Raw genomic sequence first — 21367 nt, forward strand, 5'->3', positions numbered from 1 at the left:
CTCCAAAAACACAATGTTTTTTTGGAAACACTATATACGCATATTCTTACACTTCAAAATTTGAAAGTGTGAGATAGACCTTTCTATCTATTTAGCAACAATATATCCTCCAAGTGCCATATTCTATTTATATGCCTATTTCAGTGTAACGATATATTGATTAAAAATATGTAAATAAATGAGCCAGGTAGCATGTGTGTTCAGTTTTTAAAACATTTAGAATTTAATTTCCACATAGTTCTTACGAGGGCTATTGTTTTTTCAACCTCCGATGGCACCGCCAGGTGGCCTGTGAAGCTCTAGGAAGCGGGGCATCATGCAGCATGATTGTGTCTCCCCTGCCACTACCACCAGCGCTGCCAAAGGCCAACGCTTCAGTTGAAGCTGAGCGATGGGCGCATAGAGATGTCTGCTACAATCGACTCTCCCGCCAAGTGCGAAGTGTGTTACTGGTTGACTTTATGAAGCCGGGGATCACAATCAATGCGGCTGCATACTGCGAGACATTGTGCAGACTACGCAGAGCCATCCAGAACAAACGGAGAGGCATGCTGTCTTCATTGTCTTGCTTCATGATAATGCCCAACCACATGTTGCTGCGTCAAACTCAAGACCTTCTTCAACGATTCCACTGGGAAGTCTTAAATCACCGTCCCTACATCCCACACCTGGCACCGAGTGACTTCTACCTTTTCCCGGCGATGAAGAAGTGGTTGGGAGGACAATGAGGATCTTCGGAACACCGTGCAGACCTGGCTCAACAGACAGGCGGCTCCTTTTTTTTCAGAGGGTATTGAAAAGCTGGTGCATCGGTTCGATAAATGTGTGAATCTTCTTGGTGATTACGTTGAAAAGTAGATTATACGTGTACGTAACTTTTGTCAATAAACGCATTTTGCTGTTCACTGTGGTTTTGATTTTATGCCACATCGGAGGTTGAAAAAAAAAATAGCCCTTGTACTTTCAATTAGGGATGGGCCGATATGAACTTTTGGCCAATACAAATATAAAATTTACTGATACTGATAACCAATATTCTAAGGATCCGATATAAAGTTCCAAATGAAGAACGTGAATGGATCATTGACCTCCCTAGTAAATGTGTGTTTCAAGGCAACTGCAGTGCAAAACAAGTTGCATATTTAGACATTCACTTTTTTGAAAAGTACGGCATGGAGATTATCTAAAAAAATTATAACAAAATTGAAGAATTTTGCACTAAATTATAAGATACATCGGATCGGTAAAATAATCTGTAATTTTACCAATACACCGATATGCCTATATCGGCCAATACCGATAGAGTACCGATTAATCTGTCCCATCCCTCCTTTCAATATAGGTACAATAAATCCATAACTTAAAACTTGAGGAATAACAAATGATAAAATTATAAAATTCACTTACACATAGTAGGTCGTCTTCTGTTAAAAAAATAAGTGTGAACATGTTTTGCGAATGATTTGCAATATTTTTTTATGAATAGAGATATGTGTGAAAGACAATGAGGCAGCATGTTTCATCGATTCATGAAAATTAAAGATTTGCAATTTTATAGATTTGTATAAAATGTAACAACACTCCAATGATACAAAAAAGTATTGTGATTGAGCATTCATCAGTAGTTAAGGGTTTGCAACACTGGATAATCCATCACAACTCTGTTTCTAGGAGAACAACCGGCTTGTCCGTGCCTATTAGATCTTCAAAGAGGAAAGTGTCTTGTTGTGCAGAAATGTCTTCAGGTGGCATCGTGTGAGATTCTATTCTAGCTTGAGCAAATCGTAACACTGCACTAGTCAGTTCTCCTACTGTCCATTGCCTGTCTAGGATTACTCGGCATACCGTATCAAACTGGAAAACAAAATTGACAGCTATTATTAATCCATGTTCTAAAACACTATTAATATTGTGATTAAAAGAAGCAACATGACATTTATACAGACAAATTGTAAGTACCTTAATTACTGAAAGACCTCTCTTAATTTAACCCATTGTGCAGTATCATATGCATGGTTGTTAAAGGGCCAGGAATTTTAAATAAATTCAATTCTGGTCCAGGAGAGAAAATCAGCAAGCGTAAATGAGTTCTGGACCGTAAATAACTTTTTTTTTATCTGTAAAGTATTTCAATTCGGTCCAGAAACCTTCTTTCTGGATGAATTTAAATATGGTCTGGGAACTTTTTTATTTTTAAGATATTTTATGTAGCTTATGTAGTGTCTTAAATTCTTAAAAAGGTAATTTTTTACCATTTTAAGTCCATATTAAAATTCATATTATGGTGAAAATAACTAAGTATGTATTTACATATTTACCATATACTAGGGACGTTCAATATATAAGTTTCCCTGTGCTATAAAATATTGTATAAAGCAATGCTGTTAAGAAGAAGCACATGGTTGACAAGCGCCATCCTTCGTCTACAAGGAACAACAATCGATTCGTTATCAGACGTGAAGGCACATGCTCTCAAGGGCGAAAAGTAAATGCTTGTTCGGAAAACGCTGGCTCGCATCATAAGGAGTTCAGAAGCATGGATGCTAAGGGCATTCTGCTTAAGGACTTTTGGGAACGAGGAAGAACAATTAATGCTGACCGTTATTGTCAAACATTGGATAAACTGAAAAACGCAATTCGGCATAAGCGACCAGGTCTCCTGTCAGCTGGTATCATTATTCTTGACGATAACGCTCTCCCCCACTCAGCAGTGCAAACACAACACAAAATTGAAGAATTGGGGTGGGAACGGCTGCCCCACCTTCCATACAGCCCCGATTTAGTACCGAGTGATTTCCATCTTTTTCCGGTGTTAAAGTCTGAAATGCAAGGTAACCGTTTCGAAACAGATGAAGAAGTGAAGCGTAATGTGAGAATAGTGCTCAATAGCCAGAGCCCTGATTTTCTCGCAAAGGGTATGGACAAATTGGTGCAACGGTGGGACAAATGCCTGAATCTCTATGGGGATTATGTGGAGAAGTGAGGAAGGATCCTCCTACACATGTATGTATAGTTTTCTAATGTATCTTAAAAATAAAATATTTTACAGCATACGAAAACTTATATATTGAACGACCCATGTATTTACTGCATAAACCTGTTCCCTGATTATTACAAATAAAAAATTATTATATTTGTGGGCATGAGATGATTATTAAGTATCTCTCTCTCACTCACACTCTCTCACACACACACCCACACTCACCTACTCTCTCTGCATCAGTGGTGTATTCTCTCATGTTACCCCAACATTCTTACTGTATCAAAATTGCTGGAAAATTTGAAGTTGTTGGACATCTGTTTTTCTTTTACTTGCATGCCTGCATTGGTGTCTTATGTCTATTATATCTAATTAGTAGAGTTCGGATTTTTATGACCTAAAAACTTCTGTAATATGCATGTATTTATGCCCTTAAAATTAGCAAAATATGACCTTCAAAACTGAAAATATGACGAATAGGATATATGTAAAATTTAAAATGACTGACATTTAAAAAATATATGAAACACAATTTACAAAATAAAATTCTGTCATCAGTACTGAAAAACTTTTCACCAATCGCTCTCATAAGACTTTTTAATTTCACACTCTCTGGGCACTTCACTTTCGGCATCTTGAAGTTATAACAACATAGGCGTTACTGCAAAATTCGTTCCCCTACTTTCTGGCGCAAAGATGGTCTCTGGATGTACTGCGAACTGGAAGCTTCAAACTCTAAACAACAGGATTCGTTTCTCCCCTTCCTTGGCACTGATACGCTCCCTCACTGAAAATAACGTACACTTCCAATGCTATCTGGTTGCCGTGTATAGAAGGGGAGGGGCAGAACAGCTAACAATAAGGAATGAACAATAGCTTAACAATCTTTAAGCCGATTGCGGACAACAAAAAGAACGACTGAAAAACAATTTCACTGTTTAATTTTTAAAGCACGTCCAGGAAAAATACACCGTTGGTTATTTTCCAACCAAGGTATAAACAAACTGAAAAAAAAAAAATCTGCCATTTACATAAGTTTGCGAAACAAGCCAGGAATTTCTTTTTAAACACTGGAAGTACTGTGTGTTGAACATGAAAATATGCTTTTTTCCCACACTTTTTGTCCATAATATGCCCTAAACTGAAAATATAGTAGAAATATGCATTTATATGACCAATAAAAACAGTGCTATTGATTTCAAAACACCAAGAAACGTGCTTAAACTAACAGAAAACCAGCCCTTAGAAAAATATGATATGTCATAAAAATCCGAGCCCTACATATACAATACATAAGAATTGTTGCGGTAACTAGGTGAAATTTTCAGAATACGTCTTGCATAATTTATTTACTTCTTTACATAAAAACTGTCTCCAAAATAAAGCATAGGTACAGTGTAAAGAAAGTAATGTCAAAGCAATTGTTAATTTCATTACAAGCTATCACAAAAAATAACTGAGCTAGAGTTACTCACCTTGCAAAGTAACTCCAATACTCAAAAAACAATTGCTAGTAACATGCTAATTCTAAAGATGATGTTACACTAGGAAATTGAACATATCTGCTAGAGATTTAAAACTGTAAGAAAGAAGTATAGTATAGAATTATGGTAGAAGAATTACAACATGAAAGGACAGGAATAAAATGGAAGAATTTACAAGCCATCGAAATTACATATTATACTTTCGTGACTTACTTTGTGCATTTTTTCGTTGCTACAAGTGTAGTATATAAGACATGGCACTTCAGAGCGGCTCGCAGCCAACCACTGCAACATTGCCTTCAATTGAGGGTCTCCGGCCATTGACCCACAGCCCCAGTTGCCTGTAGCAATCGGCCTCGGACCTTCTGGAGTTAGTTGCACTTCTGGCTGCTCTTGCTGGAAAAAATAAGGAGAAAAATAATGTATATTTTTGTTCTTTCTATTTTGCAGATCCTATGTGATGTAATGTAAGTTTAAGGACATTTAGGTATTTTTAATGCAATGTTTTTAGGAATTTACAGTAAAGAAAATAGTACTGAGTAGATTCAGTAAAAAAAACATGACTTGCTCTATTCCTGACGCTGTAAATGCACTCACTAGCTGGTGGTGACCTTGAAAATAAAATGCATACTGATATTATAAACCTGGACACAGGAGCAATAAAGTAAAGTAAAGTAAAGTGCTCCCCTGTGCTTTGCACCATGCCATGGAGGCGCATAAGGGGTGTGAAGTTAGGGCCCCACACTTTCTTGATCATGCCGAAGGTGGGAGTGATGTGATCAGACTTGTAATTATCTCCCAGACAAGGGTCTGTTGTAAAAGCGGCCCATGAGGCCGAGGCACAGCCACTCTAATAAAGACGATTTTATTATTATTATTATTATTATCAGCAACACGTCCCTGGCCACCTTTACTTCTCAGTTTCCTCTACATCAGTAGTGTACGCAGGATTTCATCAAGGGGGAGGTGGTTATTTCTAAAGCTCTCTCCAAATTCACATTACCATTGTTTTAATATACTTTAATTAATTAATAATACTTATAATTTATTAATTAGTTGAATTACTACTAATACCACTATTACTATTAAGTAGTAGAGATCTACATAAATATAGTATTTATGAAAGCAATAGAACGAAATTACTTTCTAGTCATTCGATTTTGACAAATTCTAGGAGCATCTTTTTTCTTTGTTACAAAATACTTGTCTAGTCAACGAGGTGTCATTTTGTGTGAAGAAAATCCATAAAAAAAAGAAATTTTATTATAATAAATTGAAATAATAAAAGTATGGAATTCATCCAAGGAGCTGCAGTGGTCTGGTCGGTGGGGTGTCAGACAACCACGTGGGAGAGATCAGGGTTCGATTCCCGGAATTGGTTGGAATTTTTCAGCTCTTGTTCCCGCATAAATCCCCTGGATTGTCTCACTGTTCTTACCAACAAAACATTTTACAATAGTTAAGCTTATTGTCGTCTGAATTCAGAAATTCAAACGTGGCAGTGTAAACAATGAGAAGGCGGACTGGTGGCTGTGTATTCTTCTCCGCCTAGCTTTTGTCTATACATTACCTGCTTACAATGAACCAAGAACTTTCTTTAATTAATGCTCATTGTTCACACACAAAAAAATACATGTTCATTGAACATTGATGCAGCTGAGATACAAAACAACTTTTTTTCTATTTTAAATCACAGGTGCCTTCATATTTTATTTTAAATAATTCGTGTTTGTATTCAAGGCATTCATTCTGAAAGGCGTATGTTTGCAATGCTGTGCTTTTCTCCATGCTGCATGGAAATAATAATATTATTAGTAGTAGTAGTAGTAGCAGTAGCAGCAGTAGTAGTAGTAGCGGTGGTGGTATTATTATTATTATTGTAGCAGATCTTTGACTGTGATAAATTGTGCAGGTGTTATCACAGGCGTGCCCAGGATTTTCAAAAGTGGGGGGTTACGTATACTTTTTTTCAGTAATCAGCCCTCATTTTGTCATCTTTTCCTGCCTTTGACATTATTTTTTAAAATACTGACCCAAGGGGAGATTATGACCCCCCCCCCCATGGGCATGCCACTGGGTGTTATTCTTCACTATTGTATTAATTTAGCAAAGAATATGGATGACTTTTACCTTCTACACTCTGTAAAAAAAAATTAGCATCACTGTATTCTTATTACGCATGTTGACAATTTTGAGTTTCACATGCATGCATCTTTCCTGCACAACTTGAAATCAATTGATTGAAGTATTGGTCTGGATTCACTGCGTAGTGTGGTGTTATTCTTATGTTGATTTAGTGTTTGGAGTGTCCGCTAGAGGGTGTTGCAATCAGTTACTACTGCAAGGCTTTGTAATCAATTGTCAGGAATCTGTAAAACGATTGTTAGTAGTGCAACTTGTGATGTGTTTTATGTGCAACTACATGTTCATTATTGACAGTTTGTATACGTTATCATATTTGTGAAGTGTTCTGGTGCTGTGTAGTGTATTTGAGCGTGTTTTCTCGAAAAAAATGGGCAGAAAGTGTGACATTTCACCACGTAAGCAAGGAATGGTTCTTGCTTTGCATATGGATGGTCATTCTCAGAGAGAAATTGGTCGACAACTTCAAATGCATCAATCCACAGTTAGCCGCTGCCTACAAAAGTAACAAGAACATGGAAAATCATCACTGAGAAGTCACTGTGGCAGAAAGAAAAAGACATCACCTTGACTGGATTGTATGATATAGGACATGGCACTGAAGAACAGATGAATGAGTTCATGTCAAATTGCACATAAACTTCAAAATAAGGTGGGAGTTAATCTTACTCATGCTACTGTAGTATCCCGACTAAAGAAACAGGGTGTTTCTAAACACGTCCCACGTAAAAAACCCAGACTTACTGACGCACATGCAAAAGCTAGAATGATGCAGATTGGGAACATGTGATATTTTCTGAAGAAAAATGATTTAAATTGCTGGGGAATGACAGCTCAGTTAAACTGTGGATGCGGAAGGGAGAAGAACTTGCAAAATCTTGTAGTTTAGAAACTCAAAAGTTTTGTGGCAGTGTAATGATTTGGGCATGTTTCTTTGCAAAAGGGATTGGCAGGATGCATATTTGCACATGGACCGTTAAGGCTGATCAATATCTGGAAATCCTGAATCGGAAAGTTCTACAAACTGCAGGAGATCATTTTTCTGGACAGAATTTGGACTACTTTATTTTTCAAGACGATAATGAAACCTGTCACCATGTTCAGGTGGTGAATAACTGGTTTCATGATATGAATATTGAATGACTTTGGTGGCCACCCAACTCTCCAGACATGAATCCTATAGAAAACCTGTGGGCTATGATGTGCAAAAAACTTGGTAATCAGACGTACAGGTCAAAAGAGGAACTTATGGAAGCAATTGTACATGTTTGGAATGAAATTGAGGTCGAATATTGTCAAAATCTCATTCATAGCATGCCTCGAAGGTTGGAAGCACTTAGGAAGGCCAGGGGTGGCCACACTAAGTACTAGTCAATGTATTTACTTACTATCATTTCAAATTAACATATCATGATGCATTTAAAACCTTTGTTCAATCTTTTTACTTGTAAAAATTGTCTTTGTGCGAAAACGTTCCACAAGCTATATTTGCAATAATTTTGATATTAGTTCTGTCAAGTGCATTATGTACGTAACTATGACTTAAATAATAAAAATATATTGTACAGATATAGTGTTTTATATAATTGTTAGGAAAACAAATCGACAAGTCGAATTAAATCAATAAAACAACTGATAATTCACGAGCGAAATGCTGACGACCAAAAATAATGAAGTGATGCTATTTTTTTTTACAGAGTGTAGTGTGCTGGAGTACTTGATAATGTGGATTTGGCAATAGACTTATTGCTGAGAGAGGACAATATGCTGATAAGCTGTAGAAGAAATTATGTAAAAAAGAGAACATTTTCCCTAGTTTTGCATCAGTTTTTCGTATATGCTTGATTCAGTCATAAAAATGTTACTTCTACGTATATACAATACCAAATTCACAATTCAATATCTAATGTGTATTAATGAAAGACTATGAAAGACTATTAACAACACAAAGCTGCTCTTTTGTGTCAACAAAATTATTATGGTGGTTTAATAAATATAGATAACAAATATATTGTATTTTATTTACACTTTTGACACACATTATTAACTTCTTAATGTAACTTCTTACATTTTTTTTACTTTATCCAATGTTAACTGCTAGATTCAGTTCAATTATGTAAAAAGTAACAAAAATATGCTCCAGATTTGTAAACATATTACAGTAATGTTCTAAAAATAGTATATATTTCACACATCAAGTTGATAACATGATCACATCAAAATCAAAGAAACAGTTTCTACCTTTAGAGTTGTTCCTTATCTTATTATAATCAGTGATTGAGTAATTTCTTTAAACTATTAATTCATTACACACATACACAGCCATATTTTCCAGATAAAACTTGACATTTTTAAATGTAACACATACAATAGTTATTAGAATTCATATTTGTTTCGTTTACTTGCCTTACTTCTATAGTTCTGCATTGTATCACCATCCTTTTCTCAAAATTCTTAAATATTCAAAAGATACAATTGAGAAAAATTAGAACGTAAAGTTCAGATTTTCTATTTCAAAGTAAATAACAACAGTCCCATGTTACTCCAAAAAATACTTTGAAATTCAAAAGCATATTATGGTATGATTAGTGTTTGCACTTCAATACATGTGATTATTGGAAACATTGCAAAAGACTGTAGAAATAAAACAACAAAAACCCAAGTTTTTTTTGGAAACAAGTATCAAATTTCAGTTCTCTGAAAAGAATAGGGTGACCAGATTTTCTGAAACAAAAAGCAGGACACTCTTTTATTTTCGTTCTTCTCTTTCTTTACTTTTTCATTTTACTGATTAGCCTTTCTATGTCTCTTGCTCTTCATGTTTTTTTGTGTATGTTTATTCACTTTATTGTTCCTAGTTTCTCCACCTCTCCCCCTTTCCATCTCATTTCCTTTCATGTCTTAGTGATATTTGGATGCTCTGTGAACATTATTATTTATTGATATGAATAATTAAACTAATGTTTCTTTGAAGCAAACCCAAAATTCATTATTATTTCTGTTTCAGGATGAAATCATGATTTATACCTTAGATTTTTTGGTTGTACAAATGAAAACATGCAACTGAAACCCTAGAAATTATCACTTGCAAGTGGTGCATGCAGATAGAGATTTCTGCACCCAAATTCGGTGACCCAGCTCTTTAGTGGGACAAGTGTTATTCTCCTAGCTTACAAGTCTTTGTTTAATATTCATGCTGAAAAAACTTTCCCGATGCTGCAAAATATCCATACATTGTGAAATAATATTATTAATCAATACTGAAAATATATTTGTCTCTTGCCCTATCTATGGTATATGCCTTCATAATCACTTCATCAATACATCAAACAATTGTAAATTCTCGAAGTGGCCCTGCATCTTCTAATTATCACTTGAACCTCGTATATCATATCATGTGAACAAATCGAATGCAATATCTGTTTCTAAGCAATAAGTATAAACTTGAGAACAGATCTAAAGCATGAAAATTTGTAGATGTACGACTATTTCTTTGTGTACACGATCTTGTATAAACACATACGTATTGTGTATTTGAGGACGTTATTGAGGTAAACAATTTGCAGGACATTGTTGAAAAAGGGACATATTTAGTTATTGGAGAGTCATCGCAAACCGCAGGGCATGGTCTTTAAAAAAATCAGGACGTCTGGTCACCCTAGAAAAGAAGATATTTACGACAGTTTTACACTCAACTATCAGAACATAAATAGTGGTAATTATGAAAAAATCAACATTCACGTTAATGTTAAATATCACACTAAGCAAGCTAAGTATTGTAATTTGCGATGATCGTACACAGCAATGAAAAAGCATAGAGCAAATGAAACTGCTTCAATCATACAAGTGTGAACGATCAAAGCACGACATTCAAAAGATGAAGCCAAGCCAAGTAGGTGCAAGGAATAGAGAAGCATGTGATAGACGAAGATGATAGATGAACAGCAAACCAGAAGGTTTCTTGTGACAGAACAGTTTTACCTTTATCAGTTGGTTCTGATTCTCGGTTCTCGTGTTGCGTGTTTCCCCCGAAATAACTTCCCTTTCAACAGTGCATGTCGATCTGTCCTGGAAGCACCGGGGCAAGAACACGGTGACCTCTACACTAAGGTCAGGTTCAACCGGGGACAAGCGCAGGGTACAATTGCAGTCCACATCGGTGAGAGACTGTTCGATCGTGATACTCACCAGTTGAGCAGCGAGTCTCTTGCAACCAGTCTGCTCGGCGTCGACAATCCTTCGGGCAACTTCCAGGCACAGTTTTTCAGGCCACACTCGCTCTGTCATGCTCAACGATCGAGGGACTCTTCCCTCGGCAGGTTCTTGTGCGGTGCCGGCGAACTTTATACCGTGGAGTTTCGAGTCTGCGTTAATCCCTTCGATTCCCAGTGCGACGTTTGCATAAGAATCACTCAGGGTCCTTTTCAGAAGGTGTTTCGCAAATTGGAAGACAGCCAGATCCCGATTTTCCAATTCTCGCTCTTCAGGATCGTCCAGCCAATGGCCAAAGTGTTCATACAGGTCCTCTAGATCTATAAGAAAGAAAAAGTTACAGTTTTGGTAACCAATACCTAATTCTAGGTGTTTGCTACTTACAATACATGTAAAGATAATATAATAAATGATAATATTTATGGATACAAGCAGTGATTTATCCACACCTCCGTAACACCCTCCCAAATTTTGACGAACACCCCTCCAAGCAGAAAAGTAAAAATATGGATTTTTATATGAACAATAGGATGACAATACAGTAAAAAAATATTGTGCAAGTCTTCCTAATTTCTTTATAACCAGCTTAAGAATTGCATGAAATAATCCCTGGTAATAATATGTTTAAATGTTGTATTTGTCAATGTCATGACTTGTGTTTGTCTAACGATTGATTAAATTAAGTACATTATTGGAAAGCAATACTTGAAAAGTTAGACTGAAATGTTAACATTACCACAAAAATCTATTTTCCATCTTTTCCAGCATTTGACATCACAGGCGCCGACTCCATGGGGCTTGTGGGGCTCGAGCCCCCCCCACCAATGTTAACGATGTGGGGGCAGAGCCCCCCAAATAATTTTGCTTAAGAGGAGTTAATGTATTATTTTGCTTCTCTTGTAAAGTTTACTCTGAATTGTGCCACATGAACTTAACTTTAAATACACATTTGAAATGTTCTAGACCATCAACTTTGGTGGGCTGAGACCGCAAAACCTTTAACTTTGTGGGCTATGACTGGAGACAGCAAAACACATGACTTATTACTATATAATTATGAGTATTGTTAACATTTTTACTAAAAAGAGTTTCAAAAGACGATGTGCATGAACTAGGGGAGTGGATGGGACATTCGAGCTACAAATTACTCTCACCCGACAATCAGAATGAGATCATTGATATATTAGGGAGATCTGTTTTGCGCTCCGTGGTAGCAGATATTAAAAGTCGGGAATATTTTGCGATTATGGTTGACGAAACTTGTGACATATCCATCCGTGAACAATTGACATTTTGCATTTGAACTGTAAATGACAATTTTAATATTTTTGAGGAATTCATGGACTTTTACGAGATTCCGAACACTGAGGCCAAAACTTAAAAAAAGGGAGGGAGTGAGACATTCATTAATTTATTTCAGTGATCAGAGCCCCCCCCCCAATAATTTTGACAAGTCGGCGCCCCCTGTTTGACATATTTTTTTCTTCTGAAATTTTACGAGAAGGGAAGGGAGGGGGGTTAATCTCTGGAAACATCTATGAACAAATTGAATTAGGGCGAACATTTTAAAAACAGTCCAAAATATGCACTTAACATCCCCAAAAGTTTCCAACACCTCCCCCCCCCCCAACCCAAGGGAAAAATCCTGGATAAACCCCTGGATACAAGCTGACAGTTTTCTAGTGTTTTGGTTTTTCATGGGGTCTGGAAAACTGTACCACAAAACTTTCATAGAAACTAATTATCTAGAAAATTAAGCAAAAATTGAAGTTTCCATTTATTTTGCACCAGTATTGTGTGAAAAACTGGATTTTGTAATAACATAACATATATTTTAATATCATGAAATTCTTGAATATTTTAAATCAAAACTCTGGTAAATTAATGCATATATTTGGAGTGGAATACTTACACACACTAATATTCATCAATGTTCTGTACTACTTTTAATAGTTACAGTTTTCAAGCATCGGTACAAGTATCAGTTCAAAGTAATAATGGTCCAGCCGAACAAAATTATTATAATTTGTTTGCATTCCTATTTTTCTTATTTTAATTCACTTCTCTGTCTTTTTAGGTTATTCACAATTAAGAAGATGAATGATGATTGCATAATAATCCACAAATAATGGAAATACTTTAATAAAAAAGAATCTCCAAATCCCTGACAGGAACTTAACAATCAGGAATGCAGTGTCAGATATTATCTAAGCTCTTCCTGGTCACCAACGGCGTAAACATGTAAACAGATGAGACCAGGAAGAGGATACAGGTAACTGACTCTGCATTACTTAGTAAAATCCATCATAATAAATATCTGGGATGATACGAGGGTCACTATTTATATTTTGAGCCTTGGCAACACTGATTAAGTTAGGAGCGATTTGAAGTTTGCACGGAATCGTCTGGCATTATTGACCATAACGTACTTCAAATGTTTTGTCAATAGCTTCATTTGTGTTGTTTATGTTGCCTTGGAGATTGCGCGACAACAATAAAATGGAATTAACTCATGAACATTTTCGTGCGATGATTTTTTACGATTTTCGACGTGGATTATCAAGACAAGAGTGCATCGATCAACTTACTTCCACATTTGGCGATGAAGCCCCATCCTTTGCCACTGTGAAACGCTGGTATAACGAATTTAATCGTGGCCGCCATTCGCTCACCGACGAGATTTGCGAAGGTCGTCCAAAATCAGTTGTTGTTCAAGAAAACATTGATGCTGTGCAAAACCTAATACTGCAAGATCGTCATGTGACATACTGTGAGATTGAGGCAACCATAGGCATTAGTTCCACCAGCATATATAAAATATTACATGATCATTTAGCTGTGAGAAAGGTATGTTCTCGTTGGATCCCACACAATTTGACAAAAACTCACAAAGACGCTCGCGTCAATTGGTGCAAACAAATGCTCAATAAATACAATCATGTTGCTTCAAAAGACGTATATAAGATTGTAACAGGTGACGAATCATGGATATATGCATATGAGCCGGAACGTAAACAGCAGTCGACTGTATGGGTGTTTCAAGATGAACCCAATCCAACAAAAGTTGTTCGCGCTCGAAGCACATCGAAACAAATGGTCGCTTGTTTTTTTCGGGAAAACTGGTCATGTGGCAACTGTGCCTTTAGAGGAACGTAGAATGGTCAACTCTGAATGGTACACAACAATTTGTTTGCCAGAGGTCTTCGGTCAAATACGGAAAACAAACAAACACAGTCGGATCATTCTTCATCAAGACAATGCCAGCTGTCACACATCTCGTCTAACAACCGACTTTATGAACAGTCAAAAAATCGAATTGATGGGTCATCCGCCGTACAGTCCTCATTTGGCACCCAATGACTTCTTCTTGTTCCCGAACGTCAAGAATAAATTGCGTGGACAACGATTTTCGTCGGCGGAAGATGCCGTTGATGCGTTCAAAAACCATATTATGGAGGTGTCTCAAGAAGATTGGAAAAACTGCTTTGACAAATGATTCGAACAAATGCAAAAGTGTATTCACCATAAAGGAGAATACTTCGAAAAACAATAAAGCAGTTTTCAATGCCAAATTCCTGTTTTTTCATTGTTAGGCTCAAAATATAAATAGTGACCCTCGTAGAAGTCATTAGTCAGTATTGAGCTATCAGTCAGAGGGTGAAGAATCACAATCAAGAAGTCTAGGAGAATGAGAGTAAAGTCTGCACACTGAGCATTCAGACTAGCATCACAAACAGACACTTCGTTCATTAACCAGTCCGTAGTCCGACACCTCGAAGAAGCACTTCCACACAGTGAGAGACAGATATTTCCATTCACCATGCTGATCCAGTCTTTGAGAGTATGAAACTTAAGCATTGTGTTTTGCCAATCATATGTGTATTTGTCACCTCTCGCACATTACCTTTAAGCTATCCATGAGCAGCGAGTATGCCATCACCGAGGATGAATGATGAATGAGCTACACGACCCAGATTCGATCCCCAGTTCCTTAGGGAATGTTACGATTGGATGAAATTAATGAGGAGACATTCAAAGGACACACATATATGAACCCAAAAGAGGGCAAACCTGGCATCTTCAGAAAGTTCATCATTCAATGTACTTGGCCACTAAGGCAGAATTTTAGGACAGTCATAATTTATTTTCCTGTAGTTTACGGTTATTACAAGCAGAAGAAAACAGTTTCTCGTTGTGACGTTTCAGGAGAACACACGCTCCCTTCATCAGACATTTATTTTCATTTTGACTAAAGATACAGTTACAACAATGATTAGCAATTTTTTAAACAAAAAGAATCCCTTATTTAATGGATGTTGTCAATGTTACATTGTTGCAATATAGCAACTTGACTGTGAAAAGAAGCAGTCTGTTTTATTTTTATTTCAGATAAAAAAAATTGATCACATTATTCTTTATTTAAAATTATGAATCCCAAATATCATCAGGTAATTCAAAGTCATCATTGTTTTCACAAAGTCTCTTGATGTTTTCTGTTACATTAAATTTTAAAGATAGTGGCTTACTCCATTTGTGAAAAAGAAAACTCCATACTGGATCTACGTTACCATTTTCATTATTTAATGTATTCCATTGTTCTTCTGCAATGAACGAAGCTTCCCAGACATTCAACTCTATGTTTCCCGTCAATCTTTTTAAAATGCTTCTCTTTTTAATCAAAAGCTTTTCTTCAATAATGTGAGCTGACAAACCTGTTCTTGGGTGTAGATTTATAATGTCCAAATCGTGTTCGTGCCATCTGATTGCCATTTTCCTTGCTGTTTGTCCTACATAATCCTTTGAACATGAACAACTTATATTATATATTCCTGTGGTTGTAAGGTGTAAGCAATGCGTACATACAACAAAAACTATTAGTCATAATTTAAGTGGGGAAAATAAAACACATTAATAACTTTATAATTTTGGCACCCACAGAAGATGTACTTTGTAAAAAAATTATTATTAACCAGTTTACCATTAGTGAATAACATCCATAATCAGAAGTTATTCAAATTTTCTTTATTAAAGGGCGAGGTTCAGCCTGTGGCTGTTCTCCCACCTAACCCCGTTTAACATTTACCTAGTGTACATAAACAAAATCATAAAAAAGAGAAGAAAATACAATAAAAAAAATAAAAAAATGGTTACAAGGAAAGAACAAAGAAAAGATTTTTAAAAAAAATCAAGACAACACGTAAAAAAGAAAGAGAAAAAAACACATTCAAGCACACACACACACACACACAAAAGAAGCACTCATTGTGAATGTGCAACCAATTGCTCAAAGCATCCCAGTTCATACCACTGAAACGTCTGTTCATGTTTAGCATTTTGTTCTCATTCAGGGTTGGAAGAATATGATCGAATTTTTTAATGTTATAAACGAAGCGTAAACACGAATTTTGAACTTTTTGAATTTTTACTTTATTTCGAACAGACAAGTTTGCACCGTATACTATATCACAGTAGTCTAGAAGAGGGAGAATCAGTGTTTGCACAAGTTTCATTTTAATATTTGTATTTAAGTATTCATTAAATTTATAGAGGGATCTTAGTGCTGTGTAGGCTTTCTTAGTTTGCTCTTGAACATGAAGGTCCCAGTTCAAGTGTTCGTCTAACATAACTCCTAAATTCTTTATACTTTTTGAATGTGGAATTTTGGATGTCTCTATTTTGACGTGTGGATTATTCGGGTTTACCATTGCGAGGCTATTCTTGGAACCCATGACGGTGAAAACAGACTTTTGCGGATTTATTTTCAGACCATTTGCATTACACCAGGTATTGATGGCTGCCAAATCTTTGTTAAGTAATGCTATTGCATAATCTGGTGATTTTGGTGGAAATGGGATTTGAATTTGGGTGTCATCTGCATAAAAGTGTACGGTACTATGCTCTATGTTGGTTTCTAAATCTGCTGTGAAGATTGTATATAGGAGAGGAGCTAGAATTGATCCTTGCGGAACGCCAGTTTCTAGCGGAAGCGTGTTTGAGAGAGAGGGCGTGGCAGTTTTTAGGAACACGTTCTGTTGCCTGTTTGTCAAGTACGATCTGAACCATTTGAGTGCGGGGTGTGAAAAATTATAATATTTCAACTTGCTTAAGAGTAGGTCGTGATGAACCTTGTCAAAAGCCTTTGTCAGATCCAGTGAAACCAGAGCAACTGTCATACCCTTGTCCATTGAGCGAAATATATCATCCATGACTTTTAGCAACGCCGTCGCCGTGCTGTGAGCAGGGCGGAAGCCCGATTGGCATTTCTGAAGGAGATTGAGGCTGTTCACATTATTTCTAACTTGATTGTAAACAATTTTTTCGGTGATCTTAGAAAGGGTGGGTAGTAGACTTATAGGACGAAGATCGTTTAAGGACGATGTTACTTTTTTTTCTTAGGTAGAGGGATCACGCGTGCTGTTTCCAGCTGATTGGATATTGTCCAGTCCGAAAGGAGAAATTTATTATAAGTGTCAGGTAACTTAAGATAAACGAAAGTGATAGTTTGAGCATTTTTATTGTTTTTCCATCATTGCCAGAGGAATTGGATCGTATATTATTTACTGCTTTAATTGTGTCATATTCACTGATTTCTTTAAGATGAAATTGTTGTGCACTTTCATTAAATATCTTGGAGTTAAAAAAATTACTGGTTTTATTTAAGGCTGATTTCGAGCAGTCAGCCTCACGACAGATGTTTGAAAAATGTTCGTTTATTTTATCTACGTCTCGTATATCAGAGGGTATTTCATTATTAGTAGTTTTACTATATACTCCCCACGCCTTGAGTTTGCTCCACAGGTCTTTGTTGTTTTTATTACATCGTAGGTGATGGTTAAAGAATGCTTTCTTCTCTTGTCGTTGCACCGTAGTTGTAAACTTTCTTAGTTCCTTGTAGTGTTCCCAGTTGTAGTTTGTCTTCTCGCGTTTATATTTTAATAAAGCTCTGTCGCGGAGTTTCATGAGTAATTTCGTGTTTTCGGATATCCACGGAACACTTTTATGCTTAACCGGTTTAGTGTGGAGAGGTGCATGTTTGTCAAAAAGGTGGATAATATTGGTAGAGGTATACTGTACCTTATCTTCGATGTTGTCGTAGCTGTTAATTTGTGCCCAATCAATTTTTGCAGCATCATCATCAAATTTCTCCTTATTGAAATTTGAGAAATTACGGTATGTGACATAATGTTTTTCTCTTTTCGGTTTTTCAATGGCAAGGGTGACACTTACCATGCAGTGATCTGAGTTTCCGATAGGTACGGTTACATTTGATGAACGTACAATGGCAGGGTCATCTGTTAATACGACATCCAGGAGTGATTCGCTATTTTCCGTTATTCTAGTTGGTTTATTGATAATTTGCGTAAGGCCGACAGAATTAAGAATTGATTGAAAGTATTTTGTCTCCGGTTTGTGTGGCGAAAGAAAGTCTACGTTTGTATCTCCTAAAATAATCAATTTGTCAACATGCGGGAAAACTTCAGAGATTGAGGTTTCTAAACGTGATAACAGGTATTTAAAGTTTACTATCCTCAGATTACTGAAAGTAATCCTCCCACTATTTCCCTATAAATATGGCCGTAGTATTTCTTATTTATTTTGAAACAAATAATAATGCATATTACATCATATAACGAATGCTGCTTAATACCTGAACTACACTCTGTGCTAAAGCTATATCTGGAAGAATCTCCTGTCTCCTTTCGAGAGAGACTTCGTTTTGTGCGGAAGTTGTGAATCCATTCCTTCTCCTTCTCGAGTCCATCTCGGAAGAAATCGTCTTCATCCAAGTCATCCTCCAACATGAAACCTCTTGAGCCACCACGACGGACTCTGTAAACAAACACATCAATATCTGATACCTTTCTTTGCTGCCTTGTTTTCAAAGGATAATGAAATAATGCACTCAATTTTTGACCAAAACATGAAAACTTGCATCTCGTGTGAACAGTCACAGATTTACACCTTACGTAATATGAAGTGTAGAAAATGTGCATATCCTCATAATAATAGCATTTCAAGAGCATCTTGCCGATGTCATGTCACTAAAATCTGTCAATAAAATAAAGGCTCATCTGTCATAGACCATTTTGTCATTTTCTTTAATTTTCAAGCCTTTGATTATAATTAGGTTAACCAATGAAACTTACTGTCCCATCTATATGAAGTAACTTGCTCATAGTTCCAAGCTTTTTAAAGATTAATTTCACCATGCTAAAGATGGCAAAATGAATTACAGTAATTTAAAACTTGTGGAGAAATTATTGAGTTAATCTGTATTGATTGTCGTCTGTACTAATTACCACACAATTGAATGAACTTCTATTTATACTTTTTGTTTTATGCTTTCAACACAGAGTTCAATAAAAGGTCCACTTCATATTTGCTTTTGCAGCACTTTATCATAAAATATATTGACACAGATATACATAATAGTGAATACTATTCAGATTTTAAATATATTTTACATCATTCTCATGCAATTAATGTAGATAGGATTAAATAAATAGTAGTAAATTTAATATAAAGTTGTTAATATCTAGAGGACCAAAGAGAAATAAAAAAGTAGTGACTTAAAATAGTATTTACTTATTTTGCTTTTAGATAACTACTATTGTATTTTTGACGTAAACAAATTTTAAAATCATTATGAACACATAAAAGTTCATGTAATCTTGTGCCGTAATTTGGAATTATGTGCCAGTTTGAGAAAAAAAATATTGGTATCTCTTATATTGCTATTCAAGATATTATCTATCACGCACAAAGCACGTCAGACATAGTTTAGGCCACATGACGGATGCACAAGTCAAATCGTCACAGGCTAGTAATTATGGAGTGGGTATCAAGGAATAAAGTGGAAGTGTTCCCAGTATGTGGTTGTAAGTATTAGGTAACTAGAAAATAACAAACACAGGGACAAGGCAAAAGTTATCAAGGTTAAAGAAATAAATGACTGGTGTACTTCTTCATCTTGAAATTGATTTTGCTAAACTGCTCAAGAAACGTCAAGAATATAAAGGAGCATAATTACCTTATACCCTGGTCATCGACATCAGATCCTGCTATGCTAATACCCACTGCATAGCCAGATTCATCCTGCGAGGAAGAACTACTCCCAGCCTCCCTCTTCAGGGCATCCCGTAACCTTTCTGCAAACGTTGAACGACGTTCCGGAGTATTCAGTTCAGTGTGGTATTGTTGCATCGCACCTTCCTTCTCTGCAAAACAATATGTTTAGGTTCTTACTTGTACCCATCCTACACCTGCTATTGCCTATGAAAATAAAAACAATTCAGGTTTTGTAGTTCCATTCTACACTTTGACTAAACCAACCGCTGTGGCAGAGTGGTTAGCACTTGCTACGATGCTAGAGGTCCATGGGTGTTCTTTGTGAGTGCATATCATTAGCCAAAAGTGGCAGAAGACAGAAGTAAAATAAACCAAATTAATCAATTAATATACGTTGATTACGTTTCATTGCTGGTACCAGGGGTAGAAAAATACAAGTGCCCGGTTGCCATGGTGCAAGAAAACTTTCACCTGGCACCTGAATTTTCAAATTCAGGCTAAAAGATATATATTTTTTAATATTTCATAGTTCGCTTATGGTCATTTCCCCCGCATATATATTTTAAAATAACAAGTACAGTATTTGTTTTTTCATGTTTGTGTGTTTTCTACATCATATTTATCATCAAATCAGAATAATAAACAATAAACATGCCATTATAATTTATTTCACTGTTGCTAGCTGAATTTGAAAATCTGCAGCGATATGGTATTGCATAGTTATTCATGCTGTTACCAGTTCAGCCTTGTTTAGGAATGTCAGTCGGGTGCAAAAATTAATTACTTTTAATCAAATATTGTATTAATTAATTAATTAAATGTTATAAGATATAAGATCACACTTCAAAATTTATCTTGGTTGGATTTCATGGCTTTCCTAGTTACCTTTCTAATACCCTAGCTGGTAGCACCACATCTTCCAAGTCAAGATGCATAGGTTCTTTTATTTTCATAGACACGGACCCTTCATGAGTAGGTTTGGAGAATGATGGGAGGGAGACATCCCAAGATGTCTAAAATAATAAGACACCATCAGTGATGTCATAGTCAATTACAATTGCTCCCTTTTGAAAATCTGAGAAGGTGATCACATCCTTATTAATATCTGAAATTATATAATTAACTCAAAGTCGAAGGTAGCTCTCAGACTGAAGGAATAAACGATAGGATGCATGCGTCACTTGGAAACAAAACTAAAGAAATAAATGCAACCATTCATACTGAAGTGATATGACAAGTTGTGCATGCTGCTTCCATGTTACTTGGATTGTTCCATTTTTTCAGTGGTATGAACTGGGATGCTTTGAGCAATTGGTTGCACATTCACAATGAGTGCTTCTTTCCAGAGACTGAAAAATGCCACTAGACACTTTGGTGTGAAACCTCAATGTCATTTGCCACATGTATATCACTTCGGTCTGATTGACTGATTTAAAATTTCTGGGTGCTTCAGCATGTATTGGCATTTTGCACCCTTCTA

The 21367-nt window shown here is 36.1% G+C and overlaps 1 protein-coding gene across 1 annotated transcript in view; it reads right to left on the bottom strand.

Annotated features, from left to right (window-relative positions):
• Nucleotides 1-1459: 1459 nt before the first annotated feature.
• The window catches only part of LOC145993945 (uncharacterized), a 372994-nt gene continuing 353086 nt past the window's right edge, over nucleotides 1460-21367 (bottom strand). The window contains exons 10-14 of the mRNA XM_083129916.1: nucleotides 19850-20036; nucleotides 18467-18648; nucleotides 10795-11138; nucleotides 4678-4860; nucleotides 1460-1854 (exon numbers count right to left, since the gene is read on the bottom strand). Coding sequence (XP_082986042.1) covers nucleotides 1654-1854; nucleotides 4678-4860; nucleotides 10795-11138; nucleotides 18467-18648; nucleotides 19850-20036 — 1097 coding nt within the window. The 3' untranslated portion in view covers nucleotides 1460-1653. The remainder of the gene's footprint in view (nucleotides 1855-4677; nucleotides 4861-10794; nucleotides 11139-18466; nucleotides 18649-19849; nucleotides 20037-21367) is intronic.

This window comes from Lepisma saccharinum, chromosome 10 (assembly GCF_977018435.1).
Source record: "Lepisma saccharinum chromosome 10, izLepSacc3.1, whole genome shotgun sequence".
Lineage (NCBI taxonomy): Eukaryota > Metazoa > Arthropoda > Insecta > Zygentoma > Lepismatidae > Lepisma > Lepisma saccharinum.